The sequence below is a fragment of the Phodopus roborovskii genome, unplaced genomic scaffold (assembly GCF_943737965.1).
Source record: "Phodopus roborovskii unplaced genomic scaffold, PHOROB, whole genome shotgun sequence".
Classification (NCBI taxonomy): Eukaryota; Metazoa; Chordata; class Mammalia; order Rodentia; family Cricetidae; genus Phodopus; species Phodopus roborovskii.
The window spans coordinates 29178073-29197225 of NW_026126434.1; the positions used below are offsets into that span (position 1 = coordinate 29178073).

General features: G+C 49.3%; 2 protein-coding genes across 2 annotated transcripts; both read left to right on the forward strand.

The window, feature by feature from the left end:
- LOC127224276 (class II histocompatibility antigen, M alpha chain) lies at positions 1-4337 on the forward strand. The gene is made up of 5 exons (XM_051187243.1): positions 1-514; positions 1946-2230; positions 2764-3042; positions 3245-3373; positions 3796-4337. The coding sequence occupies exons 1-5, from the start codon at positions 430-432 to the stop codon at positions 3798-3800; spliced, it is 783 nt and encodes a 260-aa protein (XP_051043200.1). The 5' UTR covers positions 1-429; the 3' UTR covers positions 3801-4337.
- A 5171-nt stretch (positions 4338-9508) lies between these two features.
- On the forward strand, positions 9509-18285 carry LOC127224277 (class II histocompatibility antigen, M beta 1 chain). Its single transcript, XM_051187244.1, has 6 exons — positions 9509-9986; positions 13181-13462; positions 14683-14967; positions 17331-17447; positions 17577-17612; positions 17928-18285. Exons 1-6 carry the CDS (start codon positions 9935-9937, stop codon positions 17936-17938), a joined length of 783 nt encoding a protein of 260 aa, XP_051043201.1. The 5' UTR covers positions 9509-9934; the 3' UTR covers positions 17939-18285.
- The last annotated feature ends 868 nt before the right edge of the window (positions 18286-19153 follow it).

Consider the following 19153-nt stretch of genomic DNA (forward strand, 5'->3'; position numbering starts at 1 on the left):
GGAATTTTCTACTGGATATATGCAGGGTGAAGTTGGTTCCAAGTGCTGACCTAAAATGAGAGGTCCGCTGGGATTTGTAGCCCCATGTTCAGTGCGATTCAGCCCGGTTATGGGGTTCTGCAGCCAGGCGGCGCTGCCCTGAGGAGCCAGACAGCCACCTCCTGGAGCCGAACCTTCCACCAGGAGGCGGAGGTCTCCTGGGCTGCCTTCCCGGCCCAGCTGACCTCAGAGGCAAGTCTTCAAGAGGTGGCTGGCCCCGGGTCTCTCCTCAGCGACTGATGATGTCAAACTCTACGCTTCAGTGATTGGTTTAGCCGAAATGAGACAGGCGGCTATTGGAGATGCTTTGTGGAACCGTGATGTGGATCTGGGAGGAAGCTGGGCACCCTGGACTCGGTGGTAGCTCCCATTTACTGAGGGTGTGAAGGTATGGACCATGAGCAGAAGCCAGGAGCCTGCTGGCACCTGCTGCAGCTTCTGTGGCTGCTGCCCTACTCCTGGGCGGTGCCCGAAGGTAAGACACTGGCTCCCCTCTGCGTGCCTCACGAACTCAGTGAAGAGGGGAGGGGCTCTATGGCAGTGGACCTGTAACTGACTTGGGGGAGAGGGGTGCTGTTCACAGATGGCAAGCAACCCAGGTATTTCACACGTTCCATCTGTGTGCTGGCGACTTTTCAGATGAAGAAAGTAGATTGGCTGGCTTAGGAGACCTGTGCAAATTCACAACGTAGGGAAACGACAGAAGGGTGAGAGCCAAGTGTGGTGGTGCAGGACTGTAATCCCAGCACTTAGAAAAGCGTGGGCGGGGTGATCCAGAGTCCAAGGCCAGCCTCACCTGCATAGCAAGACCCAGTTTCAGACATCTGCACAGAGATTTACACTCCCCCAGTCAGTATCCTAAGCTAGTCTGTCGTTCTTGACATGCCTCTTAGTTTCTTCTCAGATACAGTTGGGGCAGGATGTATGATGGGAGATGTCATTCTGTATATGCTTCTCATACTAGTTAATACAGAGTCTCTCTGTGTTAATTGGGGTTGGCGCGGCGGCGGGACAAGAGCAGGCATCGGGCGGAAAAACCTTACTCCTTACAGATGTAAGCAGTTCTGGGTGTTCGTTAAAAAAGATTCCCTCTGTCCTGGGGATCCCTGTCAGGAGTTTCAAAGATTGTTTCTTCCCTGCGGTCAGTTCAGGTCATCCCTCCCCCCCCCCTTCTGTCAGTGCACGGTCTGGAGTGTTTAGTCAGGGAATAGGCCATCAGAGAGGCCAGGTGACACTGAAGTGGCCGAGGAGGTCCAGTCCAGAGACTGCCTTACTTTATTTACACTTGTGACCCAGTGGTCTAGGGACACATCATTAAGGAGGTCATGGTCCTTCCCCACACCCCTCAAGGAAGGCGTCACACCCATGGCTTCTGAATTAGATGAAGGCATCCACTACGCTGGGGTCCTGGGCTTGGTAGGAGTTCAGGTTCACTACGAGCACCCTGGGTGTGGGGGATTTGGGGGGATGGGAGGTGGGTGGTGAGGCTGGTGCCCTTGAGCAGGTGCAGGGAAGTAATAGCAGAAGTCTGTTGCTTCCTTCTGAAGATGTTTGCTTTCTTTTTTGCTTGATTTTCTGAGGCAGTCTCGTGCACCCCAGGCTGGCTATATGTAGCTGAGGCTGAGTTTGGACCCTAGATGCCCCTCCCTTCTCCTGCAAAGTGCTGGCATCACAGATGTGTGTTACCATGCCTGGCTCTGCTCTTTCCAGGCATAGACAGTTGGTTTTTATGTGTAAGATTTGGAAAGATTCCTTCATTTTTTCTCCCTCTGCTCCACTGGGAGGAGGAATCCAAGAAGCAGGTGCATGAGGGAGGAGGCCATATCTCTGCTGCACCCCCAAAATGGGGACCTTACTGTTTTCCACCTTAAAGAGAAATTCCCTGAACTCAACTGTGTTATTGCAGCCCCTGCTCCAGTGCTGTGGGATGAGCTGCAAAACCACACATTTCGGCACACTGTGTTCTGCCAGGATGGGAATCCCAGCATAGGGCTCTCCGAGTCCTACGACGAAGATCAGCTCTTCTCCTACGACTTCTCCCAGAACACCAGAGTACCCCGGCTGCCTGACTTTGCTGACTGGGCTCAGCAACAGGGAGACACCTCTGCCATTTTATTTGACAAAGACTTCTGCAAAATATTGACCCAGGAAATCGGTCCGCAGTTGGAAGGGCTAATCCCAGTGTCCAGAGGTCAGGGACAAAGAGTGGAGTTGGGGGGGAGCACTGCAGTCTTAGTCCCCAAAACTTCTCCTTGACATCATCTCTCATCTTTGACACTTCCTTGTTCTGCTTGGGGTTTTTCTTTTCTGCTTCAACACTCCTCTCCATCAGCTACAGTCTGTGTGCTGTGTCTGCTGTGGGAAGGAGGCAGTCGAAGGCATTGAAAATCTACTGAACTTTAATGAAGTTATGGGGACCAGTTGGCCCCACGGAATGAGTGCCAGCATTCTCTTTACTGTACCAGCAAAATGGAGGGGAGAATGGGGGAATCCAAGGGTGAGTTTGCACTTCACAAGAAGCCAGTGTCAGATGCTAACCTGGCTACAGACAGGAAGTCAGACAGAGGAGTCCACAGTGTCCTAGTTGCATTTCCTGCCTGGAATCTCTTCTTGGAGCCCCAGATGTCCTCACCTCTGTTCTCCCCCTCCATGTGTCTCAACTCTCTCCAGACAGTGGCATTGTCCAAACATCTGCCCTCTTTTTTGGCACCTGTCCCCCACCAGGTTTGCCTGTGCCTGAGGTGTACACCCTGAAGCCCCTGGAGTTTGGCAAGCCCAACACGCTGGTCTGTTTCATCAGCAATCTCTTTCCGCCGACCTTGACTGTGACCTGGAAGCATCACTTTGTCCCCGTGGAGGGGGCCAGCCCCACGTACATCTCAGCCATCGATGGACTCACCTTCCAGGCTTTCTCTTACTTAAACTTCACACCGGAACCCTTTGACCTTTACTCCTGTGTCGTGACACATGAGATTGACAGCTACACACCAATTGCCCACTGGGGTGAGGCCCTTTCCTCTGGAAGTCAGGTCCTTTGGGGGTAGAAAGGCTCAAGCCCACGGGAGGGGCCCTCTTGTTTAGTCTCACTCCAGCCAAGTTCAAGCTTCCCTGATTCAATTTTCCCTTGTTATTTCCAAGTCCCCCTGGGTGGAGTGCCCCCCCCCTCAGCCTGGCCTCCAGGCTGACCTCACTCTTTCTGCTCTAGTACCCCAGAATGCCCTCCCTTCAGATCTCCTAGAAAATGTGTTGTGTGGTTTGGCCTTCGGCCTAGGCCTTCTGGGCATCATCATGGGCATTGCCTTCTTCATATGGTCCAAGAAGCCTTGTTCAGTTGGTAAGTAATTTGGGAAAGTGAGGGAACCAGGCACAAGAATGCCAATATGGGTGTGCCAGGACTCTTCTGGTTTGGGGAGCATACAGTGATACACAAGCCCTTGGGTATGAAGGCCTGTGTACAGCATGACAAGGCTATATCCTGCTATCTGGGGACCCTGTTACACAGTTATCGGGGACCCCAGAAATAGCTTGAGTATGGGGTGAGGTGAACTGGGGACCTGTAAGAAAGATGCCTGGAAGGGCAGAGGGCAAATACGAAGGGATGGGGATGCTTGATGTGAAAGGCACAAAGAATAAATAGAAAGGAGGAAAAAAAGATGCCTGGAGATGACCTGAGAGCAAGGTCTCAGCTGGGTGTGCTGTGGGGTGGGGAGGAAGAGGGCCTCCTGGTGACATTCCCTCACCCTGCTTTCTCCTCAGACTGATTCTTCTGACCAGAGCTTGGAACAGCACAGGCCTTGCCAGCAGGGATGCCCAGGGTCCCTGTGCCTACCCAGGGACTCTCATTGGAGCAGAAGACCCTGGGACAGCTCAGGCTGTGTGTCAGTGTGCAGGTGTCTCACTTGGGGGCTCTGCTGTCCCTGAAGTTGCATCCAGAAGAGTCCAGATCAGGAGCCCAGGGCGCCACTTCTTACCACCTCATACCTTCCCACTCTGAAGAAATAAATCTCATTTCTTAACATTAATTTGACCTCTCCCTTCCACACTAGGCAAGCATTCTGCCACCAAGCTGTACCCCATTTCACTATGCCTTCTTTACTTGTAGGTTTTGATTCTGGACTCCTGACTCATTTCACAGTCGGCATACCTTAACCTGGAGGGAAAGCCACTCTCCCAACCAAACTCCAGTACCCTGATCTCAGCGGAGTTGATGGTGGCTTTTTATCTCATCAGCTTGTGTAAAATACATAAGAGGAAGGTAGAGAGCGTTTCCAATAATCAATAAAATGGTTGAGGAAATTTGGTGTTTGGTCCCACTCCTTCCCTCCATGCTGCGTTACCAGTGAAGTTTCTTCCTTGATGAACATCTAACTCCCTTCAGCCCTCAGGGTACCTGGGACAATGGGAGTTCAAGGATAGAATGCTCCGCCTCTAGCTGCTCTCTGATTGGCCAGTTCAGTACAGACATCATCTTTGAGCCCCCTAAAGAGAAGTGGGAACAGCCAGCAAGGGCAGAGGGCAGAGGTCAGAGAAGCAAGTGGTCTTCCAAGCAGGTGTTCAGTGGCCTCATGAACTCTCCTTGGACAACCGTGGGGCCCTGTCCAGGCAGATGGTGGGAGCCCGTGGCACACGTCCACTACTGATAAACTGCCTCACACACACTTTATTCTTTACTTTCTGTGGGATGTGGGAGTTGCTGTGGAGGCAGCTGAGGCTAACTCATGAAATTAGCAAGGCCATCTCTGTTTCTAAGGGAAACCATCCAGTTCTTCCCAGGTGTTGGCTCTTCCGCTGGACCTCATCTTGCTAGACAGCATGCTCTGAGCATTGCTCCCTTGCTCCTGAGGCTGGAATTACTAGTGGACCGCCATGTCTCTGTGGCTTTTCCGTGGGCTCTGGGGACCAGAACTCTGGTCCTTGTACTGTGCAGCAAGAGCTTTAGCTGCCAGCCCTTGTTCATTCTTTTGTTTTTATCCCCATTTTACCTTTGTGGATCTGGACTGCATTGCTTCCTGGTTTCTGTTCTACTTCAAATGTATCCAGCAGTTTCCTGCCAATCAAAGCTTAAAACTGATTTTATTAGTTATTATTATTATTATTATTATTATTATTATTATTATTAGTGTGTGTGTGTGTGTGCAAGAGAGAGGGCCTCACTGTATGGCTCTGGCTAACATAGAACTTACCACATAGACCAGGCTGACTGAAGGGGAAAGGGAGGGGGCTAAATGAGTTCTCCAGATCCAAGATAAATGAAAATGAAAATAGGACTTACATAGATAAGAGTAAATAACCACCGAGGTGTTCCTGTTGCAGGAGATGCAGTCTCTGCTCTTCCGATGCTCTCCGAAATCCAAGTGAGCATGTGCCCCTTCCTCCTCTACCTGAAGGGGTCACATCTGCCCTGAAACCATGCCCAAAGGGTGTGGCATGACTGCAAGTTCACTGACAAGGCAAGGTGCCACTATAGCTGGCCTCCAACTCACAGGAGATCTACCATTTCTGCCTCCGGGAGAGCTGGGATTAAAGACTGGCACTTTACCAGATTTTTACCTGCTGTATCTAACTCTAGCTAACTCCTCTCCCAGCCTCAAGTGACAGGCTAGGACTGCATGCTTGCTCATTGGTCCCCAGCTGGCCTCGAACTTGCTGTGTAGCTGAAATGACCCTCCACTCCCACCCCGCCTGCATCCCCCTGCTGCTGGGATTGCAAGGGGTACCACCCTGCTTGCCTCTCTCATCAGTCATTCTTGCATCCATGTACAGGCCTGGCTGACCCTGCTTCCAGATCAAATGGGGTTGAGTGCATCAGGATGAAGGGATGTGGACTCGGATAGAGCACTCCAGGATATGTTGCTTAACCTAGAAGCATTAAGGGCTGTCCTCAGCCTGCGCTTCCTCTTCCTTTGAGTTGAAATCCCATGTAGATCAGCCTGGCCCTGAACTCCCTATGTAGCTGAGGATAGATAACTTTGAATTCTTGGCTCTGCTGCTCCTCCCCCAAGTGCTGGGATTGCCCCCATCTGATCCTCCAGCTCCTACTCTATCTTTCATCAAATTTACAAGGGTAGGCTTTCCAGGGTGATGATTTGATAATGATTTTTGACCAACAAATTTGCAATTTTCAGTTCAGAGGCCAGAGATTGGTTATTGGAGCAAGATGGCTGTCCCTTTGTCCCCACCAACACCTGGAGTCACTGGTAATGAGGTGGGTGCTGGTAGAATCTCACAGTATTGGCTTTTCTTGTATTCATCGTGAGGCTGAATCCCTTTTCATGGTTCCTTTCTCTTTTAATAACTACTTCAGACATTTTTGTCAAGTTTGATCCTTTTTGAGACAATTTCATGTAGCTGGGATGATCCACCGATGCCGGCACTTGCCTGGGATTTCCAGATTCTGTCACCATGCCACACCATTTTGTCAGTTTTAAAACTGTATTTTCAGCTTTTCCTTGTGACTCCTGGGGACATGTTATTCTATGCAGTAACTTGGGATGGAGCAAGTACTGAAAATGCTTCTGCAGGGCATGGTGGCAAACACCTGTAATCAATCCCAGCTCCCGGAGGCTGCCCCCCCCAAAAAAAAAAGCTTTCCAGTTGGCTGTTGACCAGTAAAATCTGCATACAATTGACTTCTTGGCTCCCTGAGCAGAATTGTTTAGTTTTGGCTGTCAGAGCCCTGTGATCTGGTCCCCTGCTCTTGGTTTTATATAGTAAATGATTGACTGGTTCAGCATATTGTTTTTCTGTCATAAAATGAGGTCTTGAATTGAAACCATCTGTCAGAAGAGGAAGCTGAGAACCTGCATGGAGAGAATTTACAAACTGCCTAGAAGAGATTCCTATGGTTAAGGCCACACCCCAGGGAAAGCGTAAGCCGCATCTGTGACTTCATGTCCTTCTCCAGTATTAATACTGGTACCTACTTCTGTTTCAAACAGCCTGTTCCCTTGCACACTCCCAACAGCACCTTCTAATCCTACCAGGCTTGGGAGCTAAGTGATGCCCAGCCTGGATGCCAGTGCCTTCCCTTCCATGTGAATCTAGCCTGTTAGCCAAGGTGTGCCCCCCCCCCCCCGCACCTTCACCCAGGGCGCCTTGCCCTCCTTGCCCCTGGTGAGCTCTCTCCTGGCCTTCCTGCTAACTGGCTTTGACATCAGGGTTTCTCCTACTTCCTACCTAGCCCCAGATGGGATGGTTTGGGGCCTGAGAACTGTGGCGATATAAAGCTTGCCTGAAGATCAGGATGCAAAGCCAGCCACACTAGTTCGCCATAGAAGCTGAGCAGGGTGGCATACTCAGGAGACAGAGGCAGATGGATCTCTGTGAGTTCAAGGCCACACTGGGCTACACAAGAGTGAATCAGTCTAAAAGAGAAACAGAGCTCACACCTTTGATCCCAGCACTAGAAAGAATATAAGCTCAGTGCAATCTCAGGAGCAGTCAGATTTGGTGAGGAGCAGTGCAGCCTGGAGATGCAATCTGAAGACAGGATCACTCCTTCCATCTGAGCATTGGGAGAGGTGAGAGCTCTCTAGTGGCTGGCCATTTTGCTTCTCTGATCTTCAGCTTGAACCCCAACATCTGTGTCTGGGGTTTAATTACTCATGTTACAGAGAACCCATCTTTCCCAGCTATGGCAAATGATTTTCTATAATACTTTGCAAATAAGCCCCAGTTACCCCCTGCAGGCATGTGGGAACCAGGCTAGGTGGTGTGTGTGTGTGTGTGTGTGTGTGTGTGTGTCTTCATGCGGTGACATTAAAAGAAGGGTGCATGGGACCCTGGCTGGGGGGTCCTGTTCCTGCACAGTGGTAAAGTGACAGAGGACAGGACAGCAGAGGTATCCCAACCAACTGGGAGGACATCACTGTGTCTCTGACAGAAGCAGAGGAAGAGGAAACGGCTTTGCTGAGCACAGGTCTCTGGGTTTCCTGTTCTGACTCTAAACCCTCCCTCCATGTTCACAGGAATGTGGAAGTGAGATCTCCTACTGCTTCCTGTGGTGTCTCACAAGGTTTCACATCTCCTTTGACTGCTGGAGCAGAGAGCTGGACCTCAGAGGTGATTCCACTCAGCCTAGTGGCCACGCCACACCCATGAGAGTCCAGAAAGAGGCACAGCAGGGCTTCTCTAGGAGCAAGGGTAGGCAGGCACTCTGGGAAAGGGGTTGGGGCTGGGGAGCCACATTGTTTTGAAGCTGTCACAACAACAAGTAGAGGAGACAGCTGTTCCAGGAGCAGAGGAAACCCTGAGAAGGGGAGAGGTTGGCATAGACAGCAGCGGGGATAAGGGTGGGGGGTGAGGAAGGGGGCTCCTCTCTTCCTCCTTTCCCAGCCCAGGATGACGTGAGTGCGAGAGCATGTTTGTGATAAGTGTATGTGTGAGTGTGTGTCCCTGTGTGTGTGTGAATATATGGTGTATGTGTATATACTCGTGTGTATATGTATGTGTCTATGTGTATGTGTGTGAATGTGTATGTGGTCTGTGTGTGTGTGTGTGTGTATATACAAGTAGTTTAAGGAAAGGTGTTAAAACCTGTAAACTTGGGGTGTGAGCCTCCAGACTGTTTTTTGAGTCTGTGAAAGGAACCCTCAAAGCCATCTGAGGGGTGGGGTGAAGAGTCAATTTAAGTCTTTGTATGCATGAGGAGAAACTATCACTTGTCTGATTCACAGTTGGATGGAAGAGGCAATTAATTGCCTTTTAAAATCCATCCTGGCTTGTGTGAGGCCCTGAGTTGAATTCTAAGAACTGAAAGGAAAAAGTACAGTTGGTAAAGTACTGCATAGTGTGAGTGTCTGAGTCCAACCCCAGGACCCTCATTAAAAATAAGTAAATAAAAGCCAGATGTGCTAGGGAGGCGGGGCCTGTGGATCCCTTGGCTTCCAGGATAGCCCAGCCTACTTGGCAAGCTCCAGGCCAGTGAGAGACACTGTCTTAAACAACAGCATCCCACCAGGTAGGAGCTCTTCCTGTGGCCTTCATATGTATTTGCACACATGTGTGTGCATGCCTGTAGACACACAAGCACCCACATACAGGAACATGTGCACACACATGCAAAGTGTGTTCAATAGATGCTATCTTTTCCAGAAGAGTATGAGTGTGCCACATCTCACCATTGTTCCTTCATAATCTGGAGACCAGCTTGAGACAAACAGAGCTTCAGGAACACAATCGGGGAAGTTGAGAGCTTTGGGGGGGGGAGGGCGGAGTTTCCTGACCCCCAAGGAAGAAAAGGGAGCCTGATAAGCCGTCCCAGAGGGAGTGGGTTTCCAGACCCACTCCTGCCCTCTGAGGTGGATTGCTTCTGTCTTCACAGTCTTGCTTTGACACAGGCAACTTCCTTCCCCACAGCCCCACCTCTGCCACCAGTCTTCTGAGTGACAGGAGTTTATGCAGCACCTCCTAGGTGACCTCCCTTTCAGAGACAAAGAAGGTTGTCTAGCAATGGCCTTTTGGAAGGGCATGAAAGGAGAAAGTTAATTCAGTGGGCAGGTCAGGCTTGCATATCCTGGGAATACTTCAGAGACTACCTCCACAGACCTCAGGAAACCACCTACAGGCCTCTTTGCAAAGCCTAGAATGGGAGGAGGTTTACCTAGCAACTGATGATGCTAGGCTGAGACACTCAGTGATTGGTCTGACTTGCCTACCTAGCTAATCTGACAACTCTTCCTCTGGGACCCAGGATTTGGTTAGTAGTTTAGACTCTAAGGGGGGTTGAGTGACCTGGGGACACTTGTGCATCAAAAAACAGTGGTCCTGAGCAACAGGCACCCTGTTTTCCTCCGTGTGTGGAGACGTTTATCCAGGCTGGGTCAGGAGAGGCTTGGAGGCCCCTGCAAGATACAGTCCAGGGGCCTGACCTTCCTGCACCTTCACAGCGTGGGACATGGCGATGCTGCCACTCCTGCTGGGCCTCAGTCTGGGCTGTATGGGAGTAGGTAAGGAATCCCCTCTTGGGAACCTCTTCCCTCCCCCCCAACCCTCATCCCCTGCTGGACCCTCCCCCTGCTGCTGATTGGGGTAAAACACGTTCATTTTTTGCTAGCAGGTTTGAGTGCCCCAGAAGCGCCAGTCTCCCTCTGCGTGTGGCACTCCTTCAGCACTTTGGACTGTGTTGTTACAGCCGTTTTAATAATGAATCAGTTTTGTAGACTGTGAAGTGGATGTCCCTGCTGGGATGTAGGTTAGGACTGTGTACTGCTTCATCCTGGTTCCTAGCATGGAGCCCGGCATGTAGTAAGTGCTCTGTAGACTTGCACGGGGCCAAAAGTCAAGAATATTTCTAGCACAGAGCAAGGCTGACTCTTTCTTGACTCCATTTCCTTCTCTCTCTTTTCCCTTCCCCTTTGTCTGTCTGTCTGTCTCTTTTTTCTTTCATTGGAGAGAGTCACACTGTATAGCTAGACTAGCCTTGAACTCATGGCAATCCTCCTGCCTCAGTGCTTGCTTGACCCTTTATCTCCCTGTCAATAATGTGCTGCTCTGAAAGTCTGTTTGGGGTGGACATCCAGGCTTACCATGCAGGAGTCTGGGGCTGTCTTCTTTGGTCACTCAGCCTCACAGATAGAGGAACCAGTGCTAGCTGTTCTCAGTTTTGTGCACGAATTTCTAGCTCAATCTCAAACTGGATGCCTCTGCCGGATGTGAGAGTTAATCACCTTGTCTTATATTATATTGGTAGACAAGTGAGGTTGACTTTAAAATGTCTTTTTTTTGTTTTGTTTTGTTTTGTTTTTAGTTTGTTGTTTGGTTTGCTGTTGTTATATCAAGAAAGCCTGGTAATCTGATTGATTTAAATATATTGTTGTAAAACTTAATACCACTGCAGATGAAAAACAGTAGCCATATTTAGTTTCAGAGCCTGGAGATGTGGCTCAGCAGTTAAGAGAACTGGCTGCTCTTGCAGAGGACCCAGGTTCAGTTCCCAGAACTCACTGTGGTTCACCGTCATCTGTGACTCCAGGTCCAGAGGACCTGATTGCACCTGATGCTCCTTTTCTGGCCTTTGATGACACTGGGCTCAAACGTGGTGCACACATATGGGTGCTCCCACACACCCACACACATAAAACAAAATAAATAAATCTTTAAAAAGTAAATAGTCAAGTATCAAGCTGAAAATTCGAGGAAAGAATCTAAAAATGTCTCTGTTGCTGCCATTTCCCCCTTTCCTAAGGCTGTCAGAGTCCCCAGCCTGGCAGTGTGGTCAGCAGATGCTGCCTGAGATGGGGAACTCTTTGACTGCTGCAGTTTGGGCTCTCTGTTCAGTACAGAAAACAACAAACAAATAAAAACAAACCCAAGAATAACAACTCAGCACTCCTGTGATGGATGGGTCCTCTACCCCAATTCTCCTGGACTGGATAGACATCCTACAGTCTAATTCAGTGCTGACTCTAACAGAAGTTAACACAGGCCAGTTGACTGAAGGCTCAACCCCACGAGACAGTCTCCTGTCCACCGACAAGCTCAAGCAGTAAACTCAGGATCGCCCACAGCTGTCCAGCGTGGCTGAGATAGAGCCCCTTGGCTTGAATATAGAGAAGGAATACAATCTATGCAAATAGTTTATCATTGTTCATTAATTGTAAGGGTTTGTGTGTGTGTGCGTGCATGTATGCCTGCCCATCTGTGAGTTCACCACATCTGTGTGTGCCTGAGGAACCCAGAAGGGCATCAGACTCCCTGGAACTGGGGTGCTCCAGTCCAAACCCCATTCCTCTGCAAGGGCAGCACATGCTCTCAACCACTCAGCCACATCTCCAGCCCCACAGGGAATATTTGAAAGAATAAAGCTGGTGGGGCAGTCCAGGAAGAAGTCCAGACAGACCCCAGGTACAGTAGCTTCTGCCTCCATGGGGGTGGGGCATGCCCCCCCAGCATATAGACTGGGAAGGTGTCAGAACCCCACACTTTGGGTTTTTTAGGCTTCATCAAATAGACAGGATTTGTTTATTTATGTTTGGTTTTTCAAGAAGGGGTTTGATGGGAGATGTCATTCTGTAAATATGTTTCTCTTATTGGTTAATGAATAAAGCACTGTTGGCCAGTAGGAAAGCAAGGTAGGTGGGACTAGGAGACTAGGAGGAGAGAGGAAGAGGGAGGAGATTCAAGACTATAGGACAGGGAGAGTAGAATTCATGCCCCTCACTTCAGTAAGATAAGACCAAGTAGAAATACTTAGATTAATAGAAATGGGTTAACATTTAAGACAGAGCTAGCCAATAAGAAATGCTAGTAATAGGCCATCATCTTTGTAACTAATATAGCGTCTCTGTGTGTTATTTGGGGCTGGAGCGGCTGTGGGACTAGGCCGGTGGGAAAACATACTCATAACAAGAGTTTCTCTATATTGCTTTAGAGCCTGTCCTGGAACTTGCTCTGTACATCAGGCTGGCCCCGAACTCAGAGATCCTCCTGCCTCTGCTTCTTGAGGGCTGAGATTAAAGGTGTGAACCACCAGCACCCAGAAACAGGATTTATCCATTTATTTTAAGATTTATTTAATAATTATGTATACAGAGCAGGACTTATTTTTTAACCCAACCTCCTGTCCCCACCTGGCTGCTTCACAAGGGTGGAGATATGAGTCTTAGGCTTCTAATCTTGGCTCAGTCTCTCCACTGATATCCCCTTCCCAAACACGATCTTCAGATCATGTTTGACAGGGAGATAAAGTGTCAAGCAAGTGTGGTGGGCACAGGGGTAATCCCAGCACTGAGGCAGGAGTATTGCCACGAGTTCAAGGCTAGTCTGGCTATACAGTGTGACTCTCTCCAATGAAAGAAAAAAGAGACAGACAGATGGATAAAGGGGAAGGGAAAGGAGAGAGAAGGAAATGGAGTCAAAGAAAAAGAGTCAGCCTTGCTCTGTGCTGGAAATATTCTTGACTTTTGACCCTGTACAAGTCTACAGAGCACTTACTACATGCTGGGCACCATGCTAGGACCAAGATTTACCCCAGTAGAAGAAAACACCCTGCAGTTACCCAGTTCCTGGGGATTCAGAGCTCTGTCAGGAAACAAATTTAAAAAGCAGATATTAGGACAGAAAATGCATCTACTCCTTTTGCAGTCATGCCATGGGACAAGCAGACACTGATCCATCTTCCGTTTTCTGCACCCCCCCCCAGGTGGCTTTGTGGCTCATGTGGAAAGCACCTGCCTGCTGGATGACAGTGGGACCCCGAAGGACTTCACATACTGTATTGCCTTCAACAAAGACCTGCTGGCCTGCTGGGACCCAGAGGCAGGAAAAATAGTTCCCTGTGAATTTGGGGTGCTGTTTAAGTTGGCTGTATTAATTTCGGATAACCTCAACGAAAATAAGGCCCTGCTCTGGCGCTTGGGCAATGGGCTACAGGACTGTACCGCAAACACCAAGCCCTTCTGGGATGCGCTGACCCACAGAACCAGTGAGCAGAGGGGGTGCAGAGGGGCAATCTGGAAGCGTGGCCAGGGGGGCAGAGCACGAGTAGATTGTTGAGCATCAGAAGGGTTGATGCCTGAGCAGGAAGAAACAGTGTGTGGGCCTGGAATGTAGGAACTGGAAGGCCATCGAGGGGAACAGAGCAGTGGCTGATGCAGACGGAACAGAAGATGGAAGGGGCAAAGAGAAGGGGCTGACAGGAGGGCCACAAGCAGGAGCCACAGAGGCCGAAACCCTGTGACTTCCCCCAAAATGTACCTGTCTCTTATTTTTATTTATTTTAGTTAAAGAGTTCCCCCCCCCACTACTGGGGATTGAATGTGGGGCCTTGAACATACCTGACAAATGACACTCTACCACTGAGTTATGTCTTTGCCCCTTTCTCCTATTTGTCTCGAATCAGGGTCTCCCTAAGTTGCCCAAGCTGGCCTTGAACTTGCAACTCTCCTGTTTCAGCCTCCCAGTCAGCTGGGTTTACAGGCCTGGGTCCCCAGCCTGGCTTGTTCCTGGTTCTTTAGCTCAGATTTTGTTCTTCCATATTTGAAATGGGTGTAGATATGGGGACTTCTGGAGGTGTTCCAGGGATTCCAATGCCATCTGTCCTCTTCCCCAAATCCTTTACAATTGAGAATAACCCATGAGAACAGCTTAAAGTTTGTAAGCAGATTTTTAAGATCTCCATAGGTCAGAGTCCTTGGCTGAAAGTCACTGGGCACCACTTTAGACAGGGAGGCAATACTTTAGGTGAAGCCAAGGGAGTCTGTATTTTAACATAATTTCTTGGATTTTTGCTTAAGGCATTGCTCAAAAACTACTCTGATAGAGGCAAGCAGGGAGCCACTTGGGAGGATGAGCTGGTAGAAGGTGGCAGTCTTAAGTCTGTCACCTGCATGGCGGTACAGACCTGAGGTACCAGTACTTGGAGGGATGCAGGAGACCAGGAGTTAGGACCATCCCCAGCTACATAGTGAGTGTGAGGCCAGCCTGGGATATTATATGAGACACCATCTCAGAAAATACACAGATTCTGTCCAGACAGCTCATAGCCCAGATGGCATTTAGCCATTGTGATCAGACATGACTTGGGAGGAGAAAAGAAAGAGGGAGTGTGCATTCTGTTCTGTTTCCCTTTCACTCAGTGGCTGGAGAAGTCTTTGAAGGGATGAAAGGGGACTCCTTCAAACCATAACTGTTTCTCCCACACAGGACCACCATCTGTTCAAGTAGCCAAAACTATTCCTGTTAACACAAGGGAGCCTGTGATGCTGGCCTGCTATGTTTGGGGCTTCTACCCGGCAGATGTGACCATTACATGGATGAAGAATGGGAATTTTGTCATGCCCCACAACATCAAAGAGAATATTGCCCAGACCAATGGAGACTGGACGTACCAGACTGTCTCCTACCTAGCCTTAACCCCCACCTATGGGGACATCTACACCTGTGTGGTACAGCACAGTGGGACCTCTGAGCCAGTCCGTCAGGACTGGAGTAAGTGTATGGGAACATTGGTGGTTGGGAAAGGGACGTTGATATATTTGGCTGAGTGAGACATGGATGGATGCCTGTTATATGGTAGAGAAGGGAATGCTGGGATGGGAAGTTTGAGGGTTTGCAACCAGAGTTAAGGTCAAGAACTAAAGGATAGAAGCCATTTCTCTGCAACTGTGGCATGGATGTCTCCCATCTGTTTGAGGGAAAGAATAGAGGCTGATTGTCTCCCCCAAAGAATGTAGATCTGGTAGCATTTCCGGAACAAAGCTCTGGAATTTGCTGTTTTAGTTTTTCTAATATTCAGTCATCTCGTGAGGCCAGGATTGGGAATTGGAAATATAATGAAGACTGAAGAAGAATGGGATCTTCTCTCATTAGAGACAGGGCTGTGCTGAATTTGGCAACTTTTTTGAGCCTAAGGGAATAAATAAAGCCATGGCTGGTAGACACTTAAGTAGACATGTTAAGTTCTTGATAAAGTACTCATTGATACTGTATGAACCCTAGGACGGGGTACTTAAAGGTAACGAGAAGGTACATGCATAATGAGGGGGGCATACCGAGTTGGAGGTTACTGGAAAAGAAGAGAGGAAGAAATGAGGGGCTGGAGAGATGGATCAGAGATTAAGAGCACTGCTTGCTCTTCCAGAGATCTTGAGTTTAATTCTCAGCACCTACATGGAGACTTACAACCATCTGTAATGAGATCTTGTACCCTCTCCCAGCCTGCAGGGATACATGCAGACAGAGCACTCGTTCATAAAATAAATAAATAAACTTTAAAAAAAAAAAAACTAGGGAGGGGAAGGGCAGCTAGGAAAAGTCGGGGAGGAGGGGCCCACTCTGGCTGCGGAGCCAGGCCTTCCCTTGTGGGGAGTGTGTCTGCTGTTGGTTCTAGTTGGTTCCTGGGAGGGGACGGTGTCCTGGTTAGGGTCACTATTGCTGTGAGGAAACACAATGACCAAAAGCAAGTTGGGGAGGAAAGGGTTTGTTTGGCTCACCCTGGTCCATGGTTGAAGGACGACAGGAACTCATACAGATCAGGAGCCATGAAGGGGAGCTACTTACTGGTTTGTTCTCCATGGCTTGCTCAGCCTGCTTTCTTATAGAACTCAGGACCACCAGCCCAGCGATGGCCAGGCCCTCCCATATAAATCACTAATTAAAAAAATGCCCTACAGCCGAATCTTATAGAGGCCTTTTCTCAGTTGAGGTTGCCATTTCTCAAATGACTCTAGCCTGTGTCAAGTTGACACAAAATCAGCCATCACGGACGGGAAACAAGGGGAGAGTAGAACACACCTGCCCTTGAACTTTCCAGGGTTGGTCTTTCCTTTGTAGAGCATACAAGGGGTTCCTTTGGTGGTAGGATTCTCTTCTCATGTTGGGCTAAGAATCCAAGTGGGATATAGTTTAGAGTAGGATCAGCTCTGGCAAGCAGGATGGTGAAGGACCATAGGGTGGGTGTAACACGAAAAATAAAAGACCCAAAGACCAATATTGGGGTTCAAACTTTAAGCTGAATATCAGAAAAACAAAGCAGCCAGCCACTAGCTCTCACCTCTAGCTCAGGCTGAAAGGACCGATCCATGCACAAGCTCTTCACCAAGTCTCAAACTGTTGCCTCTCCTCAGTGTGGCTGGAGAACTAATGCATCTCTGAGACCTTGCTTCTGTCTTATATACTTCCCTGATGTCGGGACTAAAGGTGTAAGCTGTAATTCTCTTTTAGACTGATTTACTCTTGTGTAGAGCTGGATGGCCTTAGACTCATAGAGATCAGTCTATCTCTTAACCCTGAGTCATTTTAGGATTAAAGGTGTATACCACTACCTCCTAGCCTCTGGCTGCTAGGATTAAAGGTTTGTGCCTGGCTTCTATGGCCTGTGGTTGAATTTGCTTTCTGAACCCTCAGGCAAGCTTTAATACATCATAAATAATATCTCACCACAGGTGGGATGGAGGGAGATGTTTTTAACAGGAAACTGTTCAGAGTGAAGATGGGAGTTAACACTACTATAGGCCTGAGAGACCCACGGCTGCTGGGGAGGGTGCCCTGGGAGTAGAGGAGCCACAGAGAATGCCTTGAGAGCCCCTTCCCTGGGGATGGGGATAGGGTGGGGGCTCTGGAGGGCTGGGGCATGCAGAAACTGGGTGACTCTGGGAAGTTTCCCCAGGGCTTTTCGGGAAGTGGATGGTGTGGTTGAAGAGAGGCATTTTCTTGGGAGTGAGTTGGTAAGCCCCAGACCCTTTGGGCTGGGATAAAGACCTTTGACCCTTATAGGTGCAGGCTGAAGGAAATCGAGTGGCTTGAGCCTAAGCTGTAGACAATGGTTCTAAGAGATTTCCATTACTTTGCAGCAGTCGGACTGTCCCCCATCCAGACGGTGAAGGTGTCCGTGTCTGCCGTCACCCTGGGCCTGGGCTTCATCATCTTCTGTCTTGGCTTGTTCCACTGGCGGAAGTCTCGCTTCTCCAGTGAGTGATTGCTCCTGAGCCCTCCTCCTCCTTCTCACTTTCTGTCTGGGATCATTTCCCTCACTCCCAAGTCTTCTGTTGTAAGGAAATGCCACAAGGACCAGTCTAATTGGTGTCTTTCTCTTCTAGGTTATGTCCCTCTTCCTGGATCTACTTACCCAGCAGGTAACATTCCTGTTGGTCTCTAGCTCACAGGTCCTCAGAATGGATGGGGTGGGGTGTTCAGTTAATGGTCCTCACAGTAAGGACCATTTAACAAAGGGGGTGGGTTAACAAAGACATCACTCAAGCAAGCATCGATGGTTCTAGAGAGGGAAGTACCCCAGAGTACCCGAGGGAGGGGAGGGCTGGATGGAATGCCTTTGTCTTAGTGATTGGTAGCTGGGAATTTGCATTATCAGTGTCTGAAGGGCTCTGGCATCAGGTGGTGACACAGACAAACGTTGGGTCTGTGGGACACCACCTCTCTATTGTCTGCAGGACAGCACTAGAGGACAGAATCCCACACTGAGAAGGAGATCTTTGAGGATGCCTCCACGTACCCTCACGTCTTCTGGACACCCTGCTTTCTTGTGTCAGTTCCCCTTCCCCATGTAAATATTAGCAGTTTGGGGGGTGTTCATAATGACATCATTGTCCCAGGCTGTTTTCTGAGGTGAACAGATCTGAGGAAGAGTTCGAGACCCCCCCCCCAGAAGAGGGGGTTCAAGGTCCTCCAGAAGAGGGTGTTCAAGGCCTGCCAGTAGAGAGGGCCCGAAGCCTCCTGGAAGGCCCACTCCATCACTGAGGACAGTATGTTGTAAGTGATCATGCCTAAGAAATAAACTGGTGGAATTACTGGACTTCCTCAAATTTGTCCAGGGGCTTTGGAGGAGGGAAGGACTGTGGCAGAGTGTGGCTGAAGATGATTTCCTCCTGTGACATAGCCAGTGGTACCTCCTGATTTCCCACCTGCATGAAACAACTGGAGGCAGATTTTGAAATGATAATTTGCAAGGAGAAATTAAGCTGTAATGGGATAGAGTCAACATGTGAGGGATGGGGAGGGGCTAATAGCTCAACTCATAAGTAGCCTTTTGAAACTGCATTTTATTTACTCTGTGTGTATGTGCGTGTGTGCATACATGCATGAGTGCATGAGTGTGCATGTATGCATGTGTATGAGTGTGTGTACACACATATGTATGTGAGGGCCCTTGTCACTAGATGTCAAAGGACAGTTTGCTGGAGTGGGCTCTCTTTTCCCACTGTGTGGCTTCTAGGGGTTGAGCTAAGGTGGCTAGCCTGGCATCAGGTGCCTTCACTCACTTATCCACCTTGCCAGCCTGTAAGTGATCTTCTGAGGGTAAATGAGTTCATTCCTATAAAGAGCCAAGAATGCACCCAACATTCAGTGAGCCCACAATAGTGGCCTTTGTTGTTCCTGCTCAGGGCCCAGGTTGTTTCTCCCATAATGTAATAGGGAAGGGGTGATTGCATCTTTGGAGGAGAGGGGGCTGTCTGGTGATGTCTGTTTACCAGTGGAGATGCAGCTGTTGGTTTGTGGAGTTGCTTTTGGAATTAGAGTTGGGAAGCCAGCTGCCAGCAAGAAAAAGAAATGTGTGGCTGGAGAGATGGCTCAGTGGCTAAGAGCACGGGCTGCTCTTTCAGAGGACCCTGCTCAGTACAGATACATATGCAAGCAAAACACCCATACACAGGAAGGA